This window comes from Heterocephalus glaber, unplaced genomic scaffold (assembly GCF_053883595.1).
Source record: "Heterocephalus glaber isolate CG9 unplaced genomic scaffold, H.glaber_assembly_v1.0 deba00001497, whole genome shotgun sequence".
Lineage (NCBI taxonomy): Eukaryota > Metazoa > Chordata > Mammalia > Rodentia > Bathyergidae > Heterocephalus > Heterocephalus glaber.
The window spans coordinates 49,217,026-49,235,557 of record NW_028258320.1 but is presented as its reverse complement, the minus strand read 5'-3'; the positions used below and the strand labels follow the sequence as shown (position 1 = coordinate 49,235,557).

Sequence of the window (18,532 nt, the reverse complement as noted above, 5' to 3'; positions counted from 1 at the left end):
CATTATCTTGTTATCTAGTTCAGCTTTATCAGAAATATAATCACCAAAGAATTTCTTGAACTACTAAAGGGCAATTATAAACAAGCCAACTGTGTCATCCAGAGCACCATGGTAACCAACATCACTAGAGCATGAAAAAATAGTTGTTAGTCACTAGAATCTAAGCCAATCAGCAGTTTGGCTTGTTAAGCAACTGCAAAAATAGCAGAATAATAACCCATTATCTGGAGGTCTGACTGCACTGCTTTGAACTTGGTCCCAGAACTATCCCAAGTCTGTCCATCAACTCCATACTGTAGGCTCCCCGTCTAAGACTGTTAATCATTTATTCAACCAATAGTTATTGAAATTTATTGTATACCAGTGCATAATTCTCAATTTGCATGTTTAGCTTTTAAATAGAAACTGTAAATGAGATGAATGCTGGAGAGGTTCTATGGAGAGTATTGGGGGACAGGGATTTGCCTGAGGCAGACAACAGAAGAACCAATAGCTGACAGCCAGAGGATGGAGAAAAAATTTAAAAAGTAGATAGAGAACTGCTTTATACTGCAGCGTAAAATAACTACATTTTCATGACCATGATCCTGTATCATCAAGACAAGATTAAGTTATATTTAGAATCCTTTGTTCTGGAAGGCAGGAATGAGTATAAAACATTTTAGAAATATCAACATCAAAAATGGTTAAAACAAAAGCTGGGCATGGTGGCGCAGGCCTGTAATCCCAGTATTCCAGAGGCTGAGGCAGGAGGATTCCTGAGAGTTCGAGGCCAGCCTGGGCTACACAGTGAGTTCAGGGCCAGCCTGAACTACAAAGGGAGACCCTGCCTCAAAAAACCAAAAAAAGAAAAAATGGTTAAAACATATTATTTTGGTATTTGAAGGGAATAAAAACTGTGTGACAAATATTTCATTCTGCTTCATTCCTCATAATGCTGGAATAAGAGCAGTATTGTGATAGTGCTTTACCAGCACTCACATGTAGTGTTTGTTGGCTCTGTTCAGTCTTTCTTTTTCTAGCTCAGATTCCTGCCTCAACCGGAATGCTTTTTCCCTCCATAACTGTCCTTCTCTTTCTTTCAAGACTGAGCAGAAATTCTGCTTCCCCAAAGAAGTTTTCCCAGATCCGCCAGGGAATTATTTCTCCTTCCCTTTTCACCTACAGATGTTTTCTGGATGCCCTTTCCTGTACCCCAGGTTGCCTTATATCACCCTTTCCACCAGGGCCTTTCTACCCTTCACAGTCCCACATTTATATCTAAGGTGATGCACCAGGGCTGTGGTGCACAGTGCACATTACTGAACTGCCAAGATATTGACAGTCATATAGAGGGAAGGTTGGCTGACGGGGGTGGTGCTTTCCCTGACAGACATAACAATAGCCCAGGAACCCTATAAAGTGGCCTTTGCATATCTGGCTCCTTTTCCTCCAGAGTTCTTGCTCTGATGAACGGCTTCTCAACATCCTTTAAGGTTCAGCTCAAAGGATTCTACACTCACCCACAAGACCAGGTCAGGACCCCCTCTTATATGCCCTCAGTGATCTTATAATTTTTCTTCAAATCACTGGTAACAGTTTACAATTATTTGTTGGTTAGTGTCTCTCTCCTTACTGGACTGCAAGCCCCAGCAGGGCAGGAATGATGTCTGTCTGGTCCACCTTGTATCCCCAATGCCTAGTACAGGGCTGAAAGAGAATAATGGCCTATCAGTACATGGAAGGAAAGAAGGGAGGGAGGACTTGAAAAGAATCTCAATTTGGAAAGGAATGCACAACAGAAAAATTTTTTAAAAAGGATCTTGTTTTTGAAGGTGTAGGAGTCCCCAAATACCAGCATGGAGGTAAGCCAGTTTCAGAGAGTATTAGAAAAACCCACAGACCCTCCTCAGAGACATCCAATGCTTTAAGGAACCCAGAAACACAACCAAATGTACCCAGTGGTTAAAACATAGAATTGAGGTGAGTTACAATATTCTTCAAATAAAAGACCCAAGAAAGATAAGAGGAAATCAAATTTAGCTGCAGCTAAATTTAGATTTGATAAAAAAGAGAGTCTGACAATGAAGGCTAAGATGGCCTGGGGGAAAGTTAAATCTAAAAAAAAAGTGTGAATTAGATTCTCCCTCAGATTTTTTTTTTTTTTTTTTACACAGGTGGAGACTTTACTCTGGTGGAGCAGCCAGATGGGGTCAGGACACCGGCCACACCTTCCCCAGAGGTGGAGCAGACGCAGGGGGAGGAAAGGGGTGAGCGCTACAGGGGCTCTGCTGCGTTAGCCTCGGTGGTGTCCCCAGGCAGGGTCCCAGGTTCTGTCCCAGAGCCTCCCTCCTTGGAGCAGCTCCTTCGCCATACACTGCCGCCTTAGCCAGCCGGGAGGGACTCTCCCTCTCAGAGGAAACCGGGGTGCAGAGGTCATAAGTTAGGGTGCCAGCTGAGGGGTGGTCTTGGGAGCCTGGGCTAGTCTTCCCCCGGAGGACCAGGAGTCTCCATCTCTTCTCTCGGTGTGAACTTCAGGAACTGGCTGGGGCCCAGGTGCAGGGGAGCCCCGGCCCAGGAGGGTCTTGGGGTAACCCCCTCCTCTTCCTGTGAGGGGATCCCCCGCCCCCCGGTCCGTTCAGCACCCTCCCACCTGTGTGCTCGGACTCCGCCTCCAGGCCGGGGACCCCATTGACACTGTGGCTGTCCCCTGGGCCTGTGTCCTCCACCCCGCTGGGGTCTCCCTTCTCCCAGGGGGCAGAGTCAGACTCCTCGGAGGGCTCCGCACTGTCCTGGGACTCGGTGTCCACGGGGGTGTCAGCTGCGGCACCCTGCAAGCCGTCGTCCCAGGGGACACTGAAGCCCAGGGCTTCGGGTGCCAGGGGGTGCCCTCTCTTCCTCAGATTCTTTAATGCGCCTTCCAGATCAAGATTCTACGGTTATCTGGCATTTCTTTTGCCAGGCTGGGAAAAAAAGGATATTGCATAAGAACATTATAACAATCATAATGAAAATTTTTAAAGAAAGAAAAATAAACCTACAACTTTACCATCTTACATAATTGATTATTTTCATTTTGTTTTTCTTCCCTGTTCATGATAGAGTATGCTTTATCTACTTTTTGCTTTACCTTTTAGAAGGTAGGCATCTCATTCTAAATCTTATTAATTACTTATCAATGTTTAACACATTTTAAAGCATATTATATCTGATATTACTACTGAAATGTAACTTTGAGTGAAAGTAGGTTTTTATTTTCTTGTATGGAAGACAAAGAATATAACATTAATGTTTTGATAGGTCTTTATAGAATGATGCAATGAAATGATCAGTCTTCCTACTGAAACGGCTTACATCACAATTAGGGGTATAAAAAAATTGACTGTTTTGACCAAATAATTTATCAATGAAAAAGTTACATTGTGTGTCTGGGCCAGGGGCACTTACTGGCTGGTTAGATATATTTTAGACAACAGATTCCTTGCAGAAAGACTCAAGAAGAAAGAGGATACATTTCAGGTCCATAATGACTAGTCAGTGTCTGTCTTGCTCACCACTGTATTTCCTGGTCCAAACTAGAGTTCAAAAATATTTGAATGAATAAAGCCTGAATAAAAAAACTGCAATAAGCTATTTTAAAGTCATGCTGTACAGGTAGAATATGCCAGCATTTGTGGGTTGTCTTTTGCTGGGGAAGATGGTGTTACTAACTCAGCAGAGTTAACTGAGTTAACTGTAGTACTCAGAGGCCTTTGAATTCAGAACAGAGCTCATTCAGAGTCATCTCCCTATTATCTATACAGGCCTGGTTTTCTCTTTAAAATAATCTACTATAGAAGTAAAGGCTCTATTTTATAAATTAGGCTTCCCAAATTACAAAATTCAACACTAATGAAACCATAGTGAAAACAATACTATCACAGGAGACAAATACTCTAGGGATTAGATTTATGGATGATGGTAGGATCATTAATTTCCCCCTTTATTTGATTAAGGGTGTTGTTATGTGCAATATATTTAAAATATAGTAATATATTATTATTTCATGATAGTGAGATGATTCTTTAGATGATTTTCATAGTTCTTTTCTACTGTTCTATATTTTGTTTTAGAAGCTTATAAACATAAAAATGTTATAAAAGCAAAATACGCCACCTAGTCATAGGTACTCCATACTCTATGTTGCTATTGGATTTTATATTTCTATTACAGCATTTTTGTTTTAATGGTCTCTGTACAGGTCCATCTTACTCATATATATCAAGACAAGACTTGTGAATTTTGATATTACTGGAAGTCATGGGGAAAGGTGAGTCTAGTTTGCCTTCTAGCTTTGCAAAAGAGAATACTATTCTTGCAGTAGGTTCTAGGCTTTTGGGGAGCAGGTTTTGTATCTTACACACTGAATCTTAGCACAGAATTTGAACACAAAAAGGAATGGTTGCAATAACTAGATGAAAAACAATAATCTGTAGCATTTTTCTTCTGACATTTAAAGATTGATTTGTCCTGCTGCAAAGTCCAAAAAGATAAGGATAGGGATAATTAACAATGCATTTACTAGAGCTCAGCAGGTCCTTTCCATTATACTGTATTACAGTTTAATTCCTTCAGTCATCTATTCAATCATTCAAGAAATATTTAATAAAAACTTACTAAATGTCATAGCCATTGTTAAACACTAGAGCTACAAAGATAGGTAAGACAGTCTTGTCCTGCACATGCTCACCGTTTTGGAGGAAGGCACTCAAACAAAGACTGATAGTACAATTTAAGTCAGTAATAGAGATAATGAGCCTGATACATGCCTGTACGTGCCTCACTTGGGAGGTGGAGGCAAGAAGATCACAAGTTTGAGGCCTGCCTGGGTAATTTAATGAGACTCTGTCTCAAAATAAAAAATAAGGTCTGGAGAGGTAGTTCAATGTGAAGCATCTGAGTTCAATCTCTAATACTGGAAAAAAGTTTTAAAAACAGAGAGATCCATATATGGTCAATGAAGCTGCCCAAAATTGGGGTTTAAGGAAAAGCTTCCAGAAGAGGCAGTCCCCGAGCCGAGTGTTAAAAGTGGTGCCAAAGCTGGATTAGTCAGGTAAAGCATATTCCTGACAAAGAGTACACCATGAATAAAGGCACAAAGACAAGAAACAGCATGGTGATGCTGCAGAATTCAGGGTTGCAGCAGCCAAAAGCTATGGCAGGGAGTGGGAAGCCAGCTGTGAGCACTGTTAGCCCTGTTCTCAGATTAACATTATCCTGGAGGTGGTAGAAGCTGCAGAAGGGTTTTAAACAGAGGATATCATAACTGGAGATTATTTTAGTGGCTCTTGAAGAGCTTAGATTTGAGAGAAGTGTAACTTCTGAAGAGGCATTTGGACAAATGAATAACAGATTATGTTTATATTTAATAATCATAGCTAATACTTAGCACTTATGACAAGTTCTAAATAAACATCGTAACACAATAGTCTTAATATTTTAAACTACCATATGAGTAAATGCTATTATTATCTCTATTTACAGTTAAGTAATTTGCTCAAAGCCAGTATCAACTCAGGTGGTCTGGCACCAAAGCTTATGCTCTTTATCATCATCCCATTTGTTTAATTTCTGCCTCTTGTATTAGAATGAAATCATGCACACAGGAACCACATTGGTGTTCTTCACTGTGTCTACACACTAGGTACATGGTAACAATTTGTTAATAAATCAATGAATAACTGAACTAGAAGAAATAGTGGGCTAAATTATGCATAGTTCAAGAGATAGTCTGGATGTAGTATTGATGATTGTAATATGGTTTGAAACAATGAACTTTGGTGACTGTTATGGAGTGAATGTTTGACTTCCCATCAAATTCATATGTTGAAGCCCTAACCTCCCTGATAACCTCCTGGGGATCCTTTAAGGAAGTAGTTAAGGTTAAATGAAGTAATACGGATAGGCCATAATCTAACAGGATTGGTGTCCTTCTAAGAAGAGGAGAGATCAGAGCTCTCTTGACATCTCTGTACATGTCCTGAGGAAAGGCCATGTGAGGACATGGAGAGAAGGCAGCCATCTACTAACCAAGAAGAGAGCCCTTACAAGAAACTCAGTTGGTCATAACCTCAATCTGGGATTTATAGTCTCTAGAACCATGAGAAAATAAATTTCTATTATTTAATCCACCCAGTCTATAATATTTTGTTGTGGCAGTCCAAGCAGACAAGACAATGAATAATAGGATGAGGGTGTGAGGTAAAAAAGAGATGTCTAAACCAGGGGAGGGAGAGTAGATGTCACTAATTGAAATACAAGCCTTGGAAAAAGAAGAGGAGATATTTGTTGTAGTTAATGCAAAAACACTAATTATTCTGTATTTAGGGTTCACTTCACTCAAACATAGAAATAAAGAAGTTAGCTATTTAAAATCAGTTACTCAGGAGTCACGCGGAAGATGCCGAATCACCCCGCTGCAGACAGGCAGGTCTGCCCACGCCCTACCGAGGTCTCCAGTCGCGCAGAATACGCTGAATCAGCACGCTGCAGACCGGCAGGTCTGTGCACGCCCTACCGAGGTCCCGAGTCAGGCGGAAGACGCCGAATCACCCCGCTGCAGACAGGCAGCCACCTGGTTCCACACTACAAAGACGCAGAGGACACCAGACCGCCAGACCAAGGTACTGAGTCCCACTGCTCCCGCCCCAGAGGTTGGGGCTTCTGAGCCACCATCCCACTGCTCTTGGCCCAGAGGAAGGGGCTTCCTGGCCACCATCCCTCCTGCTGCTCCCAGCCCACAGGAAAGGGCTTTTGGGCCACCATCCCTACCGCTGCTCCTGGCCCCTGTCCCACCTCTCCCAGCTGAGAGGAGGTAATATGTGCAGGCACTAACAGCCCCTCGCCCCAGTCGAAATGAGAAAACATGTAAATAAGTCTCAAAACCAGACTTCCAGATCACCTACAGCAACCCCAAAGGGAAATGAGATGGAACACTCTGATACTCAACCACCTGGACCCACTGAACTGGCAACAAAAGGGGATCTGGAAAAAATGAAATCAGAAATAATTTCTTAGATAGCAGGAGAAATTGTGCCCCTAGTGCAAGACATGATTAATAAATCTAGAGAGGAGCTGAGGAACATGATGGAATCCCAACATAAGAAACAAATGGAATCCATAAAACAGATGCAAATAGATTTCCAGGACATGAAAAACTCCACTGAAAGTCTACACAGCAGAATGAGCCAATGTGAGTACAGAATTTCAGATATAGAAGATAAGATTGCAATTAGTGACCAAGAAAAGAAAAATTGCTTCAAAATTATAAGGAAACATGAGAAATCAATCCAGCAGCTGCTAGATGATGCAAAGAAGAATAACATAAGACTGATTGGGCTCAATGAAGAAACAGGAGAGAGTGGAGATGACATAAAAAATCTCTTCACAGAAATAATGGCAGAAAACTTCCCAAGCAGGAGAAAAGAGCTTGACATACAGATAAGTGAGGCATATAGGACTCCAAATAGCCTTGATCAAAAAAAATCTACACATAGGCATATAATTGTTAAGATTCCAGAAACACAACAGAAGAACAAAGTTCTCCAAGCAGTCAGAGAAAAGAAACAAATCACATACAAAGGAAAGCCCATCAGAATCACAGCAGACTTCTCAACACAAACCATCAAGGCAAGAAGAGCTTGGAGTGACATATTCCAAGCCCTAAAAGAAAACAGCCTCTAACCCGGATTGAAGTACCCTGCAAAACTATCTTTCAAAATGGATGGAGAAATAGGATACTTTCATGACAAAGAGCACCTTAGGAACTTCGTGAATACCAAACCAGCACTCCAAAGAATTTTACACAATATCCTAGGAAGAGACATTGAGGATCACAACCCTAGGAAGCAAAGCAGAATGAACCCATCTGGTGTGACAAGAAATTAAATGTAAAGGAGGAGAACCCAACAAAAAGAAAAAGTCATGGCAATGACAAGTCAATACGTTTCAGTTATAACCATCAACGTTAAGGGTCTCAATTCACCAATCAAAAGGAATAGACTGGCAGAATGGGTCAAGAAGCTAAATCCAGCAATATGCTGCATACAAGAAACACACTTAATTCAAAAGGAAACTCATAGACTGAAAGTTAAAGGGTGGAAAACAATACTGCATGGGACAGGAACCCGAAAAAAAGCAGGACTAGCTATCCTCTTGGAAGATCAAGTAGATTTCAAACCAACATTGATTAAGAGAGATGAAGAAGGACACTACATCCTTGTAAAGGGAAGAATCCAAGAGGAAGAGATGACAATCATAAATATCTATGCACCAAACACTAGTGCACCCAACTATATAAAACAAATACTAACGGACATGAAAAGTCATATATGCACTAATACAATTGTAGTGGGGGACCTCAACACCCCACTGTCACAAATAGATAGATCAACTAGACTAAAAATAAGTAATGAAATACTAGAACTCAATCGAACTCTTGAACAAATGAACTTAACAGATGTTTACAGAGTCTTCCACCCCACAAAATCAGAATACACATTCTTCTCAGCTGCACATGGGTCATTCTCCAAAATAGACCACATACTCACACATAGAACATGTTTAAGTAAGTGCAAAGGAAGTGAAGTTATCCCCTGTATATTATCAGACCACAGTGCGATGAAACTGGAGATCCATAGCAAAAGAAACTCAAAAAATTTCATAAGCACGTGGAAATTGAACAACACACGTCTGAATAAGCAATGGGTCACAGAAGAAATTAAAGAAGAAATCAGACAGTTCCTTCAATTAAATGGCAATGACAATACAACATATCGGAATCTATGGGACACAATGAAAGCAGTCTTATGAGGGAAATTCATAGCAGTGAAAACGCATATTAGGAAAACAGAAGGAGCCCAATTAAACAACCTGATGCTGCACCTCAAGCTTCTAGAAAAAGAAGAGCAGGACAACCCCAAAGCTCATACAAGGGAGGAAATTATAAAGATCAGAGGAGAAATCAATGCAATAGAGACTAACAAAACGATACAAAAAATCAATGAAGCCAAGAGTTGGTTCTTTGAAAGAATCAACAAAATTGACAAACCTTTAGCCAACCTTGTCAGAAAAAGGAAAGAAAAGGCCCAAATCCATGCAGTCAGGAATGAAAAGGGTGAAATGACAACAGACCCAGCAGAAATCCAGAGGATCATCAATACCTACTTCCAGAACCTATATGCCAATAAGATGGACAACACAAAAGAAATGGACAGATTCCTAAATACGTATGAATTACCAAAGTTGAAAGAAGAAGACCTAAAAATTCTGAACAACCCAGTATCAACCAATGTAATTGAAAATGTAATTAAAAACTTATCAACTAAGAAAAGCCCGAGCCCTGATGGCTTCACTGCTGAATTCTACAAGACATTTAGAGAGGAACTGCTGCCACTACTGTTTAAACTCTTCAATGAAATTGAAAGGGAAGCAATACTCCCAAATTCATTCCTGGAAGCAAGCATCACCTTGATCCCCAAAGCAGAGAAAGACCCAAGTGAAAAAGAGAACTATAGGCCAATCTCACTAATGAACATAGATGCAAAAATCCTTAATAAGATACTGGCAAACAGAATGCAGAAGATCATCAAGAAGATCATACACCCTGATCAAGTGGGATTCATCCCAGGGATGCAGGGATGGTTCAATATACGCAAATCAGTCAATGTAATACACTATATCAATAGAGCCAAGGACAAAAACCATATGATTATCTCCATAGATGCAGAAAAAGCATTTGACAAAATCCAACATGCATTTATGATAAAAATCCTACAAAAAATTGGAATAGATGGTCTCTACCTCAAACTGATAAAAGCCATCTATGAAAAACCAACAGCCAATATCATACTAAATGGTCAAAAACTGAAATCCTTCACACTAAAATCAGGAACAAGACGAGGATGTCCACTATCACCACTCTTGTTCAATATAGTTCTGGAAACATTAGCCACAGCAATTAAACAAGAGAAAGAAATAAAAGGAATAAAGATGGGAAATGAAGAAGTCAAATTGTCATTCTTTGCAGATGACATGATACTCTATGTAGAAGACCCCAAGAACTCCACCAAAAGTCTTCTAGACTTAATAACCAAATTCAGTCAAGTAGCTGGTTACAAGGTTAACACACAAAAATCAATAGCTTTCCTCTACACCAATGACAGACTCACTGAGGGAGAAATAGGGCAAATAATTCCTTTCACAATAGCATCCAAAAAACTGAAATACCTAGGAATCATTCTAACAAAGGAAATCAAAGACCTCTTCTCTGAAAACTATGGCACTCTGAAAAGAGAGATGGAAGATGATATCAGAAAATGGACAGACATCCCCTGCTCCTGGGTAGGAAGGATTAATATAGTGAAAATGGCCATACTTCCAAAACTGTTATATAGATTGAATGCAATTCCAATTGAGATCCCAGCAGGATACTTCATAGACCTTGAGAAAACAATCCAAAAATTCATTTGGAGCAAGAAGAGACCCAGAATAGCAAAAGCAATTCTAGGTAACAGAGACATGGCAGGGAGTATCACAATCCCCAGCCTGCAACTCTACTACAAAGCTACTGTGATAAAAACAGCATGGTACTGGCAAAGAAAGAGACCTGAGGACCAGTGGAACAGATTAGAAGATGCAGAAACAACGCCAGACACACTCAGCCATCTCATCTTCGATAAAGGAGCCAAATACCCTCACTGGAGGAAAGATAGCCTCTTTAATAAATGGTGTTGGAAAAATTGGGCTTCAACTTGCCAAAGATTAAAACTAGACCCGTATCTCTCACCATGCACTAAACTACAATCCAAATGGATTAAAGATCTAAATATTAAAATAGAAACTCTGAACCAGTTGGAACAGAGGTTAGGTAGAACCCTTGAAGACATCGGTGTAGGAAAAGATTTTAGGAACAAAACCTCAGTTGCCCGTGAACTAGCACAATCAACAAGTGGGATCTCTTCTTATTAAAAGGCTTCTGCACAGCAAGAGAAACCACCAGCAGTGTGAAGAGACAACCCACAATGTGGGAAAAAATCTTCACCTGCTCTTCCTCAGACAAAGGTCTACTATCTCGAATCTATAAAGAACTTAAAAAGATCAGACCTCCCAAATTTAAAGACCCAATCCGAAAATGGGCATCTGAAATGAACAGACATTTCTCAGACAAAGAAGGAGAAATAGCAAAGAAATACATGAAAAAATGTTCAACATCACTGGTCATTCGAGAGATGCAAATGAAAACAAGGCTGAGATTCCACTTCACTCCAGAAAGAATGGCTGCTATCATGAAATCCACCAATAACAAATGCTGGTGGGGCTGTAGGGAAAGAGGAACCCTGCTCCACTGCTGGTGGGAGTGTAGACTGGTGCAAGCACTGTGGAAATCAGTATGGAGATACCTCAAAGAACTAGGACTGGAAGTCCCATTTGACCCCGCTATTCCAATGCTGGGGATCTTCCCCAAAGAATTAAAAGAATCATACCACAGTGATATATGTGCGCCCATGTTCATAGCAGCATAGTTTGTAATAGGTAAAACTTGGAAACAGCCCAAATGCCCATCAACTGGAGACTGGATAAAGAAAATGTGGTTTTTTAATAAAATGGAGTACTACTCAGCCATAAAAAATGAGAAATTAGAGACATTTATAGCTACGTGGATGCACATTGAGGCAATACTCTCTCTTAAGTGAAATGAATAGGACACACATGAATACCGAATAGTTTCTTTGGTGTGAGATACTGAAAGTGTAAATAAGGACTAAATGTATAATAGGTAATGTGAAATAGGAAGAAAAGAGGCAAAGGGGAAGGAAGTGGGAGGGCCATAGGAAAGGATAGAAGGGAATGGGATTAATATGAGAAAATGGAAAACTAGGAACAAAATCTTTGTAAATAGGGAGGACTGGAGGGGTTGAAGGGAGGGCTGGGCAAGGGTGAAAAATAAGAACCAAGAGAGACTATGTAAAGGTGCAAATTTCCAATGATGAATGTCATTATGTTGTATACCTGAAATGTACCAATGATTAGAATGAATAATCGATAATGTGAAATAGGAAGAAAAGGTCCAAAGGGGTAGGGATAGTGGGAGGGGCAGGGGAAAGGAAAGAAGGGAAAGGAAAAATGATGAGTAATGGAAAAATGGAAATAAAGTCTTTGTAAATAGGGAAGGGTGGAGGGGGTGAAGGGAGGGCTAGGAATGGGGAAAAAATAAGAACCAAGATGCATTATGTAAAGGTACAATTCCCAATGAGAAATGTAATTGTGTTGTATACCTACAATGTACCAATAAAAGAATTTAAAAAAAAACACAAAAAAACCAGTTACTCAATAAATGCATATTTATAATTACATCCCATAGCATTGGTGGCCCTATCCTTTTCCTGTGACTACAAAGTAAATAACATCCTCTGCTCTCAAGGAACTCATAGTCCAATGGAGAGAATACCGTTCTTCTCTGTGAAGCCAGCATGCCAAATGGAAAAGCCATTCTCCCTTTCCTCACGTCTGAAGAACTGCAACTCATATAAAGTATAAAGATAAAATCCTATGTTGACAAAAAATTTTGGAGTTACAGGATCTGGGTTTGAATCTGGATCTTAGAATACACTGGCTGAGTGATGACTTTAGGTGGACCAAATAACCCTTCTGGTTATTAATATACTCTGTAACTGCAGAGATTTTTTTTTTTGGTACCGGGGATCAAACTCAGGACCTTGTGCTTGCGAGGCAGATGCCGGAACCACTGAGCTAAATCCCCGGCCCAACTGCAGAGACTTTTTTTTGTTTGTTTGGTACCGGGATTGAACTCGGGTCCTTGCACTTGTGGGACAGGCGGCAGAACCACTGAGCTAAATCCTGGGCCCTATGCAGAGATTTTTAAAAGATCAAAGGTGGATAGAAACATTTCATTAACTTCAATATGCACATTAGCAGCCATTATAATTATAAAAGCTACACTTCTAACTCACAAACTGGAGGTGACTCAGCCATGCAAAGTAAGTGAGAGGTGAAAAGCCTAGGTTTGTAGGTGGTAGGAATTCCAGGTTGGAGGGAAAAGAGTAGAGTAGCAGGGGAAAAGAATAGGCTGTGGGCTCCTATAACCTAGTTCAATCACAATTCAGTTACTAGCTATGGAAAGTGGAGCAAATCATGCTATCCATCAGAGTCAGTTTCTTCATCTGTAAAATGGAGTTAATATTTATCTCAGCAGGTTGTTCTAATTATGTAAAGGGCTTGGTGAGATGCTTGGCAGAGCTGTTGCTCAATTAATGGTAACTGTTGCTCCTATTAACATAATAATTTTCCTCTTCTACCTCCTAAGGGGTTTGTTCAGGTGGTGAAGTTATTTGACATGCAAGAAGTAAGAGCTATTATAAGCTCTGAAAGCTAATTTTAAAAGTAAAAGAGTTTAACTTGGCCTCTCCTAACCCATGGTGCAAACATAACTCAAAGAAATTAACCACTGTAGCATATGCTTTGCAGCCTGATACAGTCAGCTTGTTAGTTATCCCTTGTCTTCTATACTAAGTAAATATAAAAAGCACTGTTAATAAGGGTTCTCTAAAGATGATGCTTCTCAAACTTTAATATACACATGATTCACCTGAGGGCTTGTTAAAATGCACATTTTCAGTGGATTTAGGGTGCGGCATGAAATTCTGCATTTCTAATAACCTTCCAAGTCAAACTAATAGTGATGGTTCATTGACTACACTTTGAGGAAGTGCTAAGGCTCTGAAAGGACATAGAAATATCTTCCTTGGCATGGCGTTCACTGGTGGAATTCTCTTTAGTGATCTACCTAATGGCAGAATATTAATAGAACACAAGTTTTAGACCAGATTTAGAAATTCTTCCCAGGGACTCTTTCAGATAAAAATCAACTTTTCTTGAACAGCCTACTGTGGGCTGAACATTGTGCCAAGTGGTGGGAACACAAAGATTAATAATTCCTGCTTCTGAAGAGTGTTCTTACTAACACTGTATACCCCACAGAACCCATTAACTTCCTAGAGACAGTCTTGTTTGCACTGCTGCCTAAATTGTGTGGAATATAGATACTCAAGAAATACTAAATGAATGAATGAGTTCACTGGGGTTTCATTAAAAATGTCTTCTGGTAGCACATGAGAACAAGACATTTTCTTAACTGTTTGTTATCTTAACTACTGCATGTAAGAGTGATTATGTTAAAAGAGGCCATTAGATTGGACCCTAATCCAATCTGACTAGTATCTTAGAAAGAAAAAGAAATTTAGGTACACAAGTCAGCAGCAAGGATGCACTGGATATGGGAAAGACTCATGTCAAGACACATCAAGACATCAATCTGTAAGCCAATGAGAAAAACCTCATAAGAAGCCAAACATGATGACAGCTTGATCTTGGACTTCTAGATTCCAGAACTGTAAGAAAACAAATTTCTGTTGTTTAAGCCACCCAATCTGTAGTATTTTGGCAGTTCTAGTCTAATGCAGCTTTTTCATAGCTTCTATGCCCAGATTCAAGACCCTATTTTTGTAGGCTACAGAAAATGTAAGCATAATTCTATAAGTTGATGGATGAAACTCAGAGTGCAGTGTGAATTATTAATGCAAGGATTCAGGTGAGAGAAACAGAAAAGTGTGAGATAGTATCCCAGATTAGGCTAAAGCAGCTGCCATGTTCACATTTCCCTCTCCACATGATATCAACACACAGTTTAGCCCTGTTTTCTCCCCAAATCTGAGACTGAAAGTAGCTTTTAGACTTTCTTCTCTTCCTAGGTATGTTTTGATATTTAACACAATTTCAAAATATTGTGGCAGGAGGAAGACCCTAGATTTCTTTATGAAAATCCCTTAGGAGTACTTGTGAAGATAACGTAATGAGATTTGCTATTGAACAAACAAAAAAGGTATTAAAAATGAGTAACTGAGAGTCCTGTTAGCTACATTTAAGGCCTGATTCTAAAGTCAGGTCATTGGTTTGTTTTTCATAAGCATATCAACTCATGTACAAATAAGTGCCTCCTTTAAAGTAGTCATTCTGGAAAGTTCTACACTTATTCTAACCACTATTCTCAAACTATAGAGTTGTTTTGGGGTCTGTTAGATAATCTTCTGAATGATTTCAATGGTGTCTCTTGAAAGTAGATTTGATTTTCAAAAACAACCGGGGACTCTACAGGGCCACATGTGGTAAAGTAGGGGAGCAGGTAGACATAAACCCAAGAGGATCAACTCTGAAGTATCCTGGCTGGTTTTTCTTGAGTTTGTACTCAGCCCCAGAACGCAGTTTCTGAAGACAAACCCAGGCAGGAAGTTACTATGCCATATACTTTGTTACAAGATCAAGCTTGAGGCTGGGGAGAGGTAGTGACTGTGCTAAAGGAAACCTCATTCATTTGGACATGCCAGTTTTCTAGGGTCTCCTCTCTGTAGAATTATTTCCTCAGGTTCAGATCTATGATTTCATGGTGCTGAAGTTCCTAAAAGTACAAGAATTCCACTGCCTTAGCCAACTGTTAATCCCCAACTTGAGTATTTTGTGTGTTCAATGAATGGCTGATGTCAGTGAAATATGGGGAAGAACGTCTAAAGTGTCTAGGGCTTATTCTAACCCCATTCAAAGGACAGGAGGTTCTGAAGGCATACATTTTTGCTCTGAGTAAGGAAGACATTGTCCACAGCTGGAGCTGTCCAGCAATGGAGTTTGCTCTGGAAATGGTGAGTTTCTAGAACCTGGAGGAGTTGAAAGCAAAGACTGCTTGTCATAGTGGGGCCCTTGTAATGAATGGGTAGGGAGTGAGGCAGTGAAGTTCAAGTGCTATCTTGAGTCCAATCTACACAAAAGCTGGCACTTGGTAAGCCCTGAAAATATACTGGTGGAATGGAATGAATGAGAAATATGGTGCAGCTTATGAGAAAAGTAGCAGGGAAGAAGCCTGAGGCTCAGTCAGTTGCAGTGAAGGAAGGAGAAGCGAAAGGAAAATAGCCAGGAAGCCAAGAGGTGAGACCTTCTTCGAGTTGTTGGCACCATAGCAGAGAAATTGCTTTGGGCACTGGAAGCCATGATTTTGAAAGGGCAACACACCTTTGAAGGGGAAGGGACCTGGGGGAGGAAAATGACCACTGCTCACCCTTCTTAAACTCCTCCAGCACTGTGTCCAGCCGGGTATCATTGAAGACGCAGTGTAGAGGACGGTTGTAGAAGCGGGTGACCGTAAGGAGTGGGGTGCAGTCGTCAGGGTCCACAAAGGCCAAGTCCTTGACAAACAGAATGTCCACAATGTTATGCCGCTGGTCGCCCTCGTACACCGGGATGCGAGTGTAGCCGCTGCGAAGGATCTCTGAGACAGTGGCAAAGTCAAGCACTGCATCTGAACGCAGCATGAAGCAGTCCCCGAGGGGGGTCAACACCTCCTCCACCACCTTGGTGCGCAGCTCCAGGGCGCCCTGGATGATGTTCAGCTCTTCCTTCACTAGGTCGCTATAGGGATCTGCAGCCCGTAGTGTCTCCAGTAGTTTCTCCCGCGTGTAGAAGGTGCTGATCTCCTGACGTAGCGCCCAGTCCAGCAAGCGGCCCAGCGGGTAGCACACCGGGAAGGCGGCTGCCATGAGGAGCCGGGTCAGGCACACACTGTGTGAGGCGATGACCAGCCCGTGCCGTGAGCACACCGAATAGGGGCAAATCTCGGCTCCCAGGAACACGGCGCCCATGCATAGGAGCACCGGAAGCCACGGGAAATGAACCCCTGCCTCGCTGTAGTCCTCCCCGGGGTCCCCGAAGCCTGGCGGCAGCGAGGCACACAACCAACCGGCCAGGGCAGCGTTGGCTCCGGCTTGGCCCAGGAGCAGGGTGCAAAGCAGATGGGTCCCCCTGCCGCGCACGGCCTGCACGCGGCGCGCCTGCTCCTGCTCGGCGGCCGAGCCACTGTTCCGCAGCACCCGTAATTCCACCGGGTCCAGCGAGAGCAGGCTCAGGCGCAGGCCGCTGAACAGGGCGGACAGGGCCAGCAGCAGGAGCGCCCCGAGCGCCCGCAGCCACGCGGGCGGCAGCAGGTCCCCACCCGAGCCGTAGAGCCGAGGGCGGACGCGCAGCAAGAAGCCGCCCGCGGCGCCGTGGTGGTGCCAAGCTCGCCCATCCCAGGCGCACAGCGAGAAGAGCTTCCCGCCGCCGCCCGCCCCACCGCGCTCCGCCTCGCCCTTGCGCAGCTCCCGCACCCGCACCTGCACCAACGCCGAGCCCGCCACGCCCCCGGGGCGCAGGGGGCCCAGGACCTCCACGTCGGAAGCCCAGTCGCTCTGCTCGCGGCAGCGCTGAGGTCCCGGGGCGTGCGTGGGGAGCGCGCTGGTTGCCACGCCGCTCCCGCCCGGGGGCTCCTCGATAAACACTAGCCGCGGGGCCCAGTCGCCGGTGCTGTTTTCCCTCGGGGAGAAGGTAGGTGCGGGCGCCGGTGTGGCGGGGGCCGCCGGCCCAGGCTGGAAATAAACGCGTAAGAGGAAGCTGGTGCCTTCGGCCGCGCGCAGGGTGCCCCCCTCTAAGGACACGCGGCCTCCAGCAGTGTCTTCCGGCCTCAGACCCAGCAGCCAGGCAGAGGCGGCCGGGGGCCGGGGAGACAGAGAAAAGAAAAGCAGGAGCACAGCGCCCTGGGTGCAGCAGTCCTTCAGCCTGACACCCACCGCCGCCGCCATCCTGCACCCAGCGCGGCTGCACGTGATACTGCAGAGAGCGGAGCAAGAGCGAGAGGAGGAGCTGGAGCAGGGAACCCGGTCTCAGGCAGCTCGCCACGTGTGCTTCCCCTGCGCGCGTGGGCTTTAGGCTGCGCTGGGGGGGGGGGCAGAACCTGCCTGGGAGGGGTGTCCCCTCCCGAGGCTGGGGAGGGCCAAGCACCACCACACGGAGCAAAGCCTTGGACACACTTCAGTATATATGAACTGTATCCCAGGGCAAGCTTGGCTTGGAGCATGGCCTCCTACTCCAGCAATAAATCAGCCCCACCTGAGCAAACTCCGACCGGGCAGTAATTCCCTGCTCGCCCCACCACTTCCCCACTGGCCCAGGAAATTTCCGTTTCTCTTTTGCTGCCACTTTCCTTGGCTGAGCTTGAATTTGTGAAAACTTTTAGTGTTTGGTCTCAATTCCAGCTGACAAATTATAAATATTTCCAAATTATTTAAGTCCAGTTATGTGTTAAGATCTGAAGGCCTATCAAGAAAATTGAAAAAAAAAGTATAATGCCACTGCGCAATGGAGTACTGTGCAGCAGGAAAAAGTCTCTGAAATAATAGTAAAAATGGCAAGGTGCAGAACAACGTGTATAATATGCTGTTTGTGTTGAGTATGAATAAATTTATATGTAATATATTCATATATGTAAATATTAGATTTAAAATGCAGCTAATACATAAGAAATGTAATAGCATTTACTTCCAGGGTGCAGAATTAGGCTCTGGAAGTTTGGCTGAGAGAGACCTTTAGGAAATTATAGAGTAACAGAAATTTGCAAAAAGTATACACAGAGATCCCT

The 18,532-nt window shown here is 42.8% G+C and overlaps 1 protein-coding gene across 9 annotated transcripts in view; it reads right to left on the bottom strand.

Moving 5' to 3' along the window:
- Cnnm1 (cyclin and CBS domain divalent metal cation transport mediator 1) overlaps window positions 1-18,219 on the bottom strand; it is a 79,824-nt gene extending 61,605 nt beyond the window's left edge. For all 9 annotated transcript variants that reach the window (XM_021253180.2, XM_021253185.2, XM_021253181.2 and 6 more), the window contains exon 1: window positions 16,142-18,219. In XM_021253180.2, the coding sequence (XP_021108839.1) occupies window positions 16,142-17,696 (1,555 nt within the window). In that variant the 5' untranslated portion in view covers window positions 17,697-18,219. The remainder of the gene's footprint in view (window positions 1-16,141) is intronic.
- Window positions 18,220-18,532: the final 313 nt, after the last annotated feature.